This window comes from Pseudophryne corroboree, chromosome 1, assembly GCF_028390025.1.
Source record: "Pseudophryne corroboree isolate aPseCor3 chromosome 1, aPseCor3.hap2, whole genome shotgun sequence".
Taxonomy (NCBI): Eukaryota; Metazoa; Chordata; class Amphibia; order Anura; family Myobatrachidae; genus Pseudophryne; species Pseudophryne corroboree.
The window spans coordinates 138351860-138364318 of NC_086444.1; the positions used below are offsets into that span (position 1 = coordinate 138351860).

The 12459-nt window shown below is 44.9% G+C and overlaps 1 protein-coding gene across 1 annotated transcript in view; it reads right to left on the reverse strand.

The window, feature by feature from the left end:
* Positions 1 to 624: 624 nt before the first annotated feature.
* Positions 625 to 12459, reverse strand: part of CENPK (centromere protein K) — a 153896-nt gene continuing 142061 nt past the window's right edge. The window contains exon 11 of the mRNA XM_063963172.1: positions 625 to 2991. Coding sequence (XP_063819242.1) covers positions 2833 to 2991 — 159 coding nt within the window. The 3' untranslated portion in view covers positions 625 to 2832. The remainder of the gene's footprint in view (positions 2992 to 12459) is intronic.

The window sequence follows — 12459 nt, forward strand, 5'->3', positions numbered from 1 at the left end:
TTTAAATATTCATGAGTTCTACCTAAAACTCCTGGCTGCTTGTATTACCCGGGTATCCCGGTATAACCATTCAGCCACACCATGTATTTGAATTTCTTGCAATTAATATCACCTCCCTCACAATGGCGATTGGATGAAATAATGCATCTAAACCCAAACCAAAATGATAATGAGGAGGCGGGACTGGACACACAGCTTTTTCTCTCTCTCTATCTCAGATAGGAAAGAGGAACTGCACGGATTGTGACAGGGGCAGGGTGCTAGAATGAACATTACTCAAGAGGGCATCCAGACGAATGGGATGTCGGCGGTCAGAAGACCGGCACGGAATCCCGACACCTGTCAGAATCCAGACAACTGGAATCCCGAACATAAGTATGATGGGGTGGGTTAGGGTTAGGCAGCGGGTAGAGAGGGTTAAGGGGAGGGTAAAGGGTAGGGTTACTTTGAGAAAAGTGCTGGGATTATGCAAATTGGGATGCTGGTCTCTGTATTCTGACTGCTGAGATCCCGAGCCCAACCCCCCAGGAGGTTCCTGCCCTGATCGTATGGGAAGCCATTTGTGTCAAATTGATTAGCACAGAAAATAGAATAGCCATAACGTATTTTAATGACGGCAAGTAATAAAATTAAAACTTTTATTTACATGATAAAACTGTAAAAACAAAACACGTTAAGACAAAGTAAAAGGGCTCTTGTATCTGACAAGACAAAGCATTATTAATCCTACAACATAAGCGAGAGGATAACAGTACAGTTTAGAAAGTGAGAATGCAATAAATCATAAAGGACAGCAGAGTAAACACACACAATGTTAGTGGCAAGGTGAGCCATGTATAATTCCTGTAATCTACTATAGCATATCTTGTAAGGTCAAAGTAGAAGCAACACAAATTGCATTAGCTACTTGAAATGAATGTAGTAAATTAAAAACCCTCTAAAATATATATTTAAAAAAAAATCTTCTAGATTAAAAAGAAAAAGTTACTTACTCCTGATCTGCTGTGGCCCCACCTTGTATATTTACAATTCATATTCTGTACTACATAAAAAATAGTGGATTGGTAAATACATGACAATTTTATAAATTGGGAACATGAAAACAAGAATGAAAGCTATTGGGGTATATGTAATAGGGAGCGAGTTTGCTGGAGGTGAGGGATGTCGAACATATTTTTAAAGCAATAATCATTTACAAGGCAAAACCGCCCTGGTCTTTCCTTGTAAATGATTGCCGCTTTAAAAAAAACGGCCATTCTCTATCAACATCCTGCAACTCCGGCAAACTTGGACCCCATTACATATAGCCCATAAAATGAATTGATATGCATTGCTTTGTTACTGTGATCCTCTTTAAGGAAGGATTAATAACAGATATTAAACAAGTGTAATCGGAAAGGGCAATATACAGTAACCTGGTGCAATGCACACCTGTGATGTACCATCACGGGACACTTGTTACAGATAGGAATACATTTTCCTACTACAGCGTATGCACAGGTTTTTATGGACACTGAGCGGTAAATTTACTAAAGCTTCTTAACAGAGAATTTGTGATATTTCCATAGCAACCAATCAGATGCTGTCTATCATTTTCTAAAATGCAATAGAGAAGTGATAAACAGCATCTAATTGGTTGCTATGGGCAACATCACCAATTCTCTGTTCTAGAAGCTTTAGTAAATTTACCCGAGTGTTGATAGAGTAAGAACGTAAAACATTTGAGGGACCTATTTTTCTGTATCTAGATTCAATTGATCAATCAGGGAATGATATGTAATAGGTACCAAGATTATGGAACCGGGGGGAATTTCAGCGTCCCTCAGTTATGCCTTGTAACGGACTGCAGCTTTAAATATAGCGACGAATTCGCTGAAATCCCGCGGGTCCTATCTTCTCGAGGCCTATTACATAACCCCCCAAATGCACAAGTTGGAATTATTTAGTGCTAGACAAAAAGGAGATTCCAGACTTTATATCTGGCGAGTGCAGTTGTTTGGCACTTCCTGGACCTTACACAGAAAAAACATGTTTGGGCTTCTAGTTTGACATATACCAAAATCAGATGAGTACAAAAGTCCATTTCCAAATTAAAAAAATGTAATAATTCAGCCATATAATTTTTATATCGCCAACATAATGTAAAATTCATTTATATTTTGCAAATAAAACAAGCGTCTTCTAAAAGGTTCCTGGAAATGAGTTTGCTCATGATATTGTGAGACCTATAAGTGTGACATAGAAGAGTTTTTTTTCCAGCGACCCATGTAAGGTGCAGCCATGACCTATACACGGTGCAGGCAGCCAGTATGTGCTCTAAGCCAGTATTCAGGACCATGCAATCTAGGAATTCACCAGGAACCAGTCACAACACTCAGGGACTTTAATAAGTTGTGTCTCAGTGTCACTGGTGCCTCGGGAATTCATAGTCTACATCCCCTTGAAAACTGGCTCAGCCTACAGGAGGCTGCCTCCACTGGGTGTAAGTCATATGCACTGTAACCTGAAGAGTTTCCTTGTGATCGGTAATGTCCAATCCAAGCTTAGTAAACAGTCAGGGACATTAAGCTCCTATCAATGTCCTGTACTGATGATGATAAATCATGGCGTTATACTAAGGTGCATCAGGTCATGGTAATCCATAGGCACTTGGTAATATGTTACTCTGTCAAATATCCGTATTTCTGCAAACTGTACCAGTTGCTGCAGTTATTTCCATCACACAGTTTGTCTGACTCATTTCGGAGCGGGATAAAATATTTAAAGAGTGACCAAGTTTGCGCGACATTATTAAAATCAATTAGTCTGTACATTGCCGCACACAACGCAAGGTCATTGGTGAAAAGCTTCTAGACGTATTCTGTTTGCATCAGCCGGGTGCCGCAATGCAATTCCAAACCGGAGTAACATTTCAATGTAAGGAGGCCAGTACTCCGGTTGAATTACAACATAGGGGTCGTGAGGTGTTTCCATTAGTTTGTTGATGAGAGTCTGAAAAATAAAGAATCAGCAACCGTCAAATTATAAATAGAACAATAGAAACAGCTCTGTAATAGAATGTACAGTAAAATACACTAAAATGTTGATGAATAAACTTAAACGGTAAAGCCAAATTAAACAATCTATAGATAAAGGGTGTATTAAAAATATAATAATAATCTGCTTTAGTACCAAGTATAGCTTCATATAATAGTTGAGAAACACCAAAAACATTTTTTTTTAAACTGTTTTTATTGAAGCAATAAATGTGATACATACATTTATGTTCATAGTAGAACAAACAAATGTCATAAAGGTAAGTATGATAAGGTTACATACAGAAATATAATGGAGACTGCATTCAAAAGCCATATCTATTACAGTTGGTAAATACTACCAAGCATAGATTAACTTTGTATAGAAATTTCAGGACCCATCAGTCTAGAGTCAATCTTATTGTAGACCCAAACATACATACTGTAGATCAGAATGACAAATTAAAAAATAAAATAAAAAAGTTTTTGAAATCAACAGAAAAACAAAAACAAAGACATTGCCCGTGCCTGCCTCCCACCACCAGAGAAACACCAAAAATGTAAATGAAACAAATTCTCATGAGATACTAAAAAAGAACTGTGATTTCCCAAGCAAAACAAAAAATTCTAAACAAGCCCTTGTGCTATGGGATATTACAGAGACTACTGAATCATTCACATCAGTCCCTACTCTAATTATATTTACAGACTTCTGCCCCTTCACACACACACACACACACACACACACACACACACACACACACACACACACGGAAACCTGCAGAAATGGAAGGAAATACAAACTCAGCACAGACTGGAGTCTGTTCATAAACCTCATTCTAACAAGAATTTTACTTTAGAATTATGTTTAAACGGTAGCAGAGTCCAAAGTTCTAGACAAGCAAATGACTCAGGGGGGTCATTCCGAGTTGATCACTTGCTAGCAACTTTTTGCAGCGCTGCGATCAGGTCAAAACTCCGCAAAACTGAGCATGCATATGCACCGCAATGCGCAGACGCGGTGTATGGGTACAAAGCGGATCGTTGCTGAGCGATGGATTTGACGAAGAATCCATTCGCAAGAAGATTGACAGGATTATGGGTGTCTTCTGGGAGTGTTCGGAAAAACGCAGGCGTGTCCAAGCATTTGCAGGGCGGGTGTCTGACGTCAATTCTGGTCAAGAACAGGCTGAAGTGATCGCATCGGCTGAGTAAGTTCAGACCTACTCAGAAACTGCACAAACTGTTTTTGTACTGCTTGGCTGCACAAGCGTTCGCACACTTGCAAAGTGAAAATACACTCCCCCATAGGCGGCGACTATCTGATCGCAGCAAAAAGTTGCAAGCGAGAGATCAACTCGGAATGATCCCCTCAGTCATTGATGAAAGAGTTTACAAGTGTAGGGGAGAGTGGGGTAAGATGAGTCAGTGGGGTAAATTGACCCACATCTGTATCTAGGCAACTGTACACTTTTGCTGTCATGTGACCATAAATTTAGGAAGCACCCATCATTCCTACGTGGCTGGGATGGAGAGAAGCACATGGAAAAGCGGTATGGTTTTTTTTATTCACAAGAAATATTTTTTGTATGTCAAAGTCAATTTTCTACATGTCAGGTACAATGGCCCAAAAGTATTAAGCCTTAAAAAGTGATAAAGTGGAGACTGATAAAGAGAGATAAAGTACCAGCCAATCAGCTCCTCACTGTCATGTTACAGGATGTGTTTAAAAAATGACAGAAGCTGGTTGATTGGTACTTTATCTCTCTTTATCTGTCTCCTCAGGCACCCGAAGCATAATCTGTGATAGGCGGGCTGCCAGAGCAGCGATAACACATGGGATTGGGGACTTATCTTCGATTCCATATGTTATCGCGCAATCGCTGGTCCATTTTTGGACGCTCGTAACGGACTTTGATTGAACACCGCGATATCCGGCCGTTTCAATCCCCCAAAACAGATCGCACCTAATGTATGAATTTTTTTTCATTTTTTAATGATAAACTTTATTTGGTTGGATTTATATTGTTTAAAGTTACCTATCAGAAAATAAATAAGACTATCTAAATAAGGAAAATAAGATTTTACTCACCGGTAAATCTATTTCTCGTAGTCCGTAGTGGATGCTGGGGACTCCGTAAGGACCATGGGAAATAGACGGGCTCCGCAGGACACTGGGCACTCTAAGAAAGATTTAGTACTACTGGTGTGCACTGGCTCCTCCCTCTATGCCCCTCCTCCAGACCTCAGTTAAGGAAACTGTGCCCGGAAGAGCTGACATTACAAGGAAAGGATTTTGGAATCCAGGGTAAGACTCATACCAGCCACACCAATCACACCGCATAACTTGTGATAAAATTACCCAGTTAACAGTATGAACAAACAACAGAGCATCAACCAATGGATGCCAACATAACATAACCCTTTATTAAGCAATAACTATATACACGTATTGCAGAAAGTCCGCACTTGGGACGGGCGCCCAGCATCCACTACGGACTACGAGAAATAGATTTACCGGTGAGTAAAATCTTATTTTCTCTAACGTCCTAGTGGATGCTGGGGACTCCGTAAGGACCATGGGGATTAAACCAAAGCTCCCAAACGGGCGGGAGAGTGCGGATGACTCTGCAGCACCGAATGAGCAAACACAAGGTCCTCCTCAGCCAGGGTATCAAACTTGTAGAATTTTGCAAATGTGTTTGAACCCGACCAAGTAGCAGCTCGGCAAAGCTGTAATGCCGAGACCCCTCGGGCAGCCGCCCAAGAAGAGCCCACCTTCCTTGTGGAATGGGCTTTCACTGATTTTGGCAGCGGCAATCCAGCCGCAGAATGAGCCTGCTGAATCGTGTTACAGATCCAGCGAGCAATAGTTTGCTTTGAAGCAGGAGCACCCAGCTTGTTGGATGCATACAGGATAAACAGCGAGTCAGTCTTCCTGACTTCAGCCGTTCTGGTTACATAAATCTTTAAAGCCCGGACTACGTCAAGCAACTTGGAATCCTCCAAGTCACAAGTAGCCGCAGGCACCACAATAGGTTGGTTCAAATGAAAAGATGACACCACCTTTGGCAGATATTGCGGACGAGTCCGCAATTCTGCCCTGTCCATATGGAAAACCGGATAGGGGCTTTTACATGACAAAGCCGCCAATTCTGACACACGCCTAGCCGAAGCTAAGGCCAACAGCATGACCACTTTCCACGTGAGATACTTTAGCTCCACAGTCTTAAGTGGCTCAAACCAGTGGGATTTCAGGAAACCCAACACCACGTAAAGATCCCAAGGTGCCACTGGTGGCACAAAAGGGGGCTGAATATGCAGCACTCCCTTAACAAACGTCTGAACCTCAGGCAGTGAAGCCAGTTCTTTTTGAAAGAAAATGGATAGGGCCGAAATCTGGACCTTTATGGACCCTAATTTTAGGCCCATAGTCACTCCTGACTGTAGGAAGTGCAGGAATCGACCCAGCTGGAATTCTTCTGTAGGGGCCTTCCTGGCCTCACACCAAGCAACATTTTCGCCATATACGGTGATAATGCTTTGCTGTCACGTCCTTCCTAGCCTTTATCAGCGTAGGAATAACTTCATCCGGAATGCCTTTTTCCGCTAGGATCCGGCGTTCAACCGCCATGCCGTCAAACGCAGCCGCGGTTAGTCTTGGAACAGACAGGGCCCATGTTGCAACAGGTCCTGTCTGAGAGGCAGAGGCCATGGGTCCTCTGTGAGCATTTCTTGCAGTTCCGGGTACCAAGTCCTTCTTGGCCATTCCAGAACAATGAGTATTGTTCTCACTCCTCTTTTTTTTACAATGCACAGCACCTTTGGTATGAGAGGAAGAGGAGGAAACACATAGACCGACTGGAACACCCACGGTGTTACTAGTGCGTCCACAGCTATCGCCTGAGGGTCCCTTGACCTGGCGCAATACCTTTTTAGCTTTTTGTTGAGGCGGGACGCCATCATGACCACCTGTGGCAGTTCCCGTCGATTTGCAATCTGCGTGAAGACTTCTTGGTGAAGTCCCCACTCTCCCGGGTGGAGGTCGTGCCTGCTGAGGAAGTCTGCTTCCCAGTTGTCCACTCCCGGAATGAACACTGCTGACAGTTGCTTACGTGATTCTCCGCCCAGCGAAGAATTCTGGTGGCTTCTACCATCGCCACACTGCTCCTTGTGCTGCCTTGGCGGTTTACATGAGCCACTGCGGTGATATTGTCTGACTGGATCAGAACCGGTTGGTCGCGAAGCAGGGTCTCCGCTTGACTTAGGGCGTTGTATATGGCCCTTAGTTCCAGGATATTGATGTGAAGGCAAGTCTCCTGCCTTGACCACAGCCCTTGGAAATTTCTTCCCTGTGTGCCTGCCCCCCACTCTCGGAGGCTTGCATCCGTGGTCACCAGGACCCAGTCCTGAATGCCGAATCTGCAACCTTCGAGAAGGTGAGCACTCTGCAGTCACCACAGGAGAGACACCCTTGCTCTGGGGGATAGGGTGATTAACCAATGCATCCGAAGATGTGATCCGGACCACTTGTCCAGTAAGTCCCATTGGAAAGGTCCTCGTATGGAACCTGCCGAAGGGAATGGCCTCGTATGATGCCACCCTCCTTCCCAGGACTCGAGTGCAGTGATGCACTGACACCTGTTTTAGTTTTAATAGATTCCTGACCAGTGTCACGAGCTCCTGAGCTCTCTTTATCGGGAGATAAACCTTTTTCTGGTCTGTGTCTAGGATCATGCCTAGGAGAGGCAGATGAGCTGTAAGAACCAACTGCGACTTTGGAATATATAGAATCCAGCCGCGTTGCCGTTTCACTTCCAGAGAAAGTGATACGCTGTTCAGCAACTGCTCTCTTAATCTCGCTTTTATGAGGAGATCGTCCAAGTACGTGATAATAGTGACACCTTGCTTCCGCAGGAGCACCATCATTTCCGCCATTACCTTGGTGAATATTCTCAAGGCCATGGAGAGACCTAACGGCAACGTCTGAAATTGGTAATGACCATCCCGTACCGCAATTCTGAGGTACGCCTGATGAGGTGGATAAATGGGGACATGAAGGTATGCATCCTTTATGTCCCGAGTCACCTTCAGGTATATGTTCAGGGATTTTAAATTCAATATGGGTCCGACCGAACCGTCTGGTTTCGGGACTACAACATGGTCGAATAATAACCCCCTCCTTGTTGAAGGAAGGGAACCTTGACCACCACCTGTTGAAGATACAATTTATGAATTGCAGTTAACACTGTTTCCCTCTCGTGGAGGGAAGCCGGCAGGGCCGTCGGTGAGGGGGCATCTTCTCAAAGTCCAGCTTGTATCCCTAAGACACAATATCTATTGCCAAGGGATCTAACAGGGAGTGAACCCACTTGTGGCTGAACTTACGAAGGCGTGCCCCCACCGGGCCTAGCTCCGCCTGTGGAGCCCCAGCGACATGCGGTGGATTTTTGTAGAGGCCCGGGAGGACTTCTGTTCCTGGGCACTAGCTGTGTTGTGCAGCTTCTTTAATCTGCCCCCGCCTCTGGCAAGAAAGGACGCACCTCTTTATTTCTTTATTCGAAAGGCTGCATTTGATAATGTCGTGCTTTCCTAGGCTGTGCAGGAATATAAGGCAAAATATCAGAATGACCAACTATGGGGTATATGCAATTGCGGTCGAATTCCCGAAATTGTCGAATTTCGGGTCATTTTCGCCCCCAAAAAAAATTCGCCTATGCAATTCAGTGCTTTCCGACCAAAAAACGGACTTTCAAAATTCGACTTTTTGAAATTCGAATTTTTGCAAATTCGACTTTTCTGCAATGATACAAGTGCTGCAATTCGACCAAAGCATATTCAATTCAAGTTTGGAAATTCGACAGCAGTGCTTTTAGACAGCAAATTCGTCATTTTCAATCCGCCACACTTTGGAGGGTGAAAACAATAAAAAAAAATTTAAACATGTTTTTTTTGGTTTTTTTTTTTTTAGGAATAGCATATCTATTTATATTAGAAGGGATTAGGTACTTTTTTTTTTTTTTTTGGAGGCACAAATATTACTTATATATTTTTTTAAATATTTTTATTTATTTATTGCTGGAACGGTAAAATCCTTTAAAAAAATGGCGTGGGGTCCCCCCTCCAAAGCATAACCAGCCTCGGGCTCTTCGAGCTGGTCCTGGTTCTAAAAATGCGGGGAAAAAATTGACAGGGGATCCCCCGTATTTTTAAAACCAGCACCGGGCTCTGCGCCTGGTGCTGGTGCTAAAAATACGGGGGACAAAACGAGCAGGGGTCCCCCGTATTTTTAACACCAGCATCGGGCTCCACTAGCTGGACAGATAATGCCACAGCCGGGGGTCACTTTTATGCCGTGCCCTGCGGCCGTGGCATTAAATATCCAACTAGTCACCCCTGGCCGGGGTACCCTGGGGGAGTGGGGACCCCTTCAATCAAGGGGTCCCCCCCCCAGCCACCCAAGGGTGAAGCCCGAGGCTGTCCCCCCCCATCCAATGGGCTGCGGATGGGGGGGCTGATAGCCTTTTGTGATAATGAAAAGAATATTGTTTTTTCCAGCAGTACTACAAGTCCCAGCAAGCCTCCCCCGCAAGCTGGTACTTGGAGAACCACAAGTACCAGCATGCGGGAGAAAAACGGGCCCGCTGGTACCTGTAGTACTACTGGGAAAAAAATACCCAAATAAAAACAGGACACACACACCGTGACAGTAAAACTTTATTTCATACGTCGACACACACATACTTACCTATGTTCACACGCCGACATCGGTCCTCTTCTCCATGTAGAATCCACGGATACCTGAAAATAAAAGATCAATATACTCACCTCAGCCATGGTCCAGAGATAAATCCACGTACTTGGCAAAATAACAAATCGCAAATACCCGACCACCGGACTGAAAGGGGTCCCATGCTGACACATGAGACCCCTTTCCACGAATGAGACCTGTCAGTGACAGCTGTCACAGAAAGGTCTCTAAAGCCAATCAGGAAGCGCAACTTCGTGGCGCTCACCTGATTGGCTGTGCGCTGTCTGAACTCAGACAGCGCATCGCACAGCCCCGTCCATTATATTGGGAACTTAGCGGCTAGCGGTGAGGTCACCCGCCGGTCAGCGGCTGACCGCGGGTAACCCCACCGCTAGCCGCTAAGTTCCCACCATTGAAACTAATGGAGCGGCTTTGCGATGCGCTGTCACAGCTCAGACAGCGCACAGCCAATCAGGTGAGCGCCACGGAAGTAGCGCTTCCTGATTGGCTGAAGGGACTTCAGTGACAGGAGTCACGTGATGTCCCGGCATTCGGGAGAAAGGGGTCTGATGTGAAAGCATGGGACCCCTTTCCGTCCGGTATGGAGCGGGTGTTCGGTTTGTTTTTTTAACAAGTACCTGGATGTATCTCTGGACGTGGATGTACCTCTGGACGCTGGAAGGTGAGTATAATTTTTTCACAGGTACCCTCGGATCGTCGGAGACCGTGGCAGTCGGCGTGTCAACATAGGTAAGTGTGTGTGTGTCGGTAGTGTGTAATAAAGTTTTACTATCAAGGTGTCTGTGTACTGTTTTTATTTGGGTATTTTTTTTCCAGTAGTACTACAGGTACCAGCGGGCCCGTTTTTCTCCCGCATGCTGGTACTTGTGGTTCTCCAAGTACCAGCTTGCGGGGGAGGCTTGCTGGGACTTGTAGTACTGCTGGAAAAAACAATATTCTTTTCATTATCACAAAAGGCTATCAGCCCCCCCATCCGCAGCCCATTGGATGGGGGGGGGACAGCCTCGGGCTTCACCCCTGGCCCTTGGGTGGCTGGGGGGGGTGGACCCCTTGATTGTAGGGGTCCCCACTCCCCCAGGGTACCCCGGCCAGGGGTGACTAGTTGGATATTTAATGCCACGGCCGCAGGGCACGGCATAAAAGTGACCCCCGGCTGTGGCATTATCTGTCCAGCTAGTGGAGCCCGATGCTGGTGTTAAAAATACGGGGGACCCCTACTCTTTTTGTCCCCCGTATTTTTGGCACCAGCACCAGGCGCAGAGCCCGGTGCTGGTTTTAAAAATACGGGGGATCCCTGCCCAATTTTTCCCCGCATTTTTAGAACCAGGACCAGCTCGAAGAGCCCGAGGCTGGTTATGCTTTGGAGGGGGGGACCCCACGCCATTTTTTCCCCGGGTTTTTCCCGTTTTTTAAAATCGCGGCAAAATCCGCCAAATCGGCCGATTTTCGCCCGCGGTTCTGGCGAATCCGTTTTTCATTGAATATGGTGAATTCCGGCAGCCACCTTCCGGAATTCACCTGTCGAATTAAGTCGAATTAAAAAAACGGCGAAAAATTGCCGCGATTCGCCGTGAATTGCATATACCCCTATAGCTGTGGAGACCAGGTCCGAGAACCCTTCTCCACACAATCCTCAGCCTTCCACATGCCTCTTAAGTCAGCATCATCTGTCCATTGCATATTCTACAGGACACGTCAAGCAGAAATCGACATAGCTTTGACTCTAGGACCCAGTATACTCATGTCTCTTTGGGCATGTTAGGTATGTATATATATATATATATATATATATATATATATATATATATATATATATATACCTATCACTTAAGACAGCATTTTTAATATATATATATATATATCTATATATACATATATATATCTAAATGCTTACTAGGTTCTCAATCTCTGCTGATAAGGTACCTGTCCACGCTGCCACAGCGCTATAAACCCATGCCGACACAATCGCCGGTCTGAGTAGTATACTAGAATGTGCACGCTATCTGCAGGATCCCTGAGAATAGCTAGTACTACCTTCTGTGCAAACGGGACACCCTAGGGGAAGATTCCCATCACATCCTAGCCCTAGTGGGGAAAGGATACTGCTTGAGAATTTTTTGTGGGAAGCTGCAGTCTCTTGTCTGGAGATTCCCGCTCTTTTTCCTCATAAGAGAAGGGAAATTTACCTCAGCTATCTTCCCCTTAACATGTGTACCCTTGTGTCAGGGACAAATGAGTCATCAGTGATATGCAAATCATCTTTTATTACAATAATCATATATTGAATACCTTTCAGCCATCTTGGCTGTAACTTTGCATTATCGTAGTCGACACTGGAGTCAAACTCCGTGTCGATATCAGTGTTTATTATTTTGGATAGTGAACATTGTGAGACTCTGAAGGTCTCTGTGACATAGGGACAGACAAGGGTAGATTTCCTGTCTGTTCTCTAATCTTTTGTGCAATAAATTCACCTCAGCTCTTACACATATCCAAACAGGTGTCGGCGTTGTCGACGGAGACACCCTCTCACACACATATTTGCTCCATCTCCTCCTTAGGGGAGCCTTTTACCTCAGACATGTCGACACACACGTACCGACACACCACACACACAGGGGATGACCTATTTGAAGACAGTTCCCCCACAAGGCCCTTTGGAGAGACAGAGAG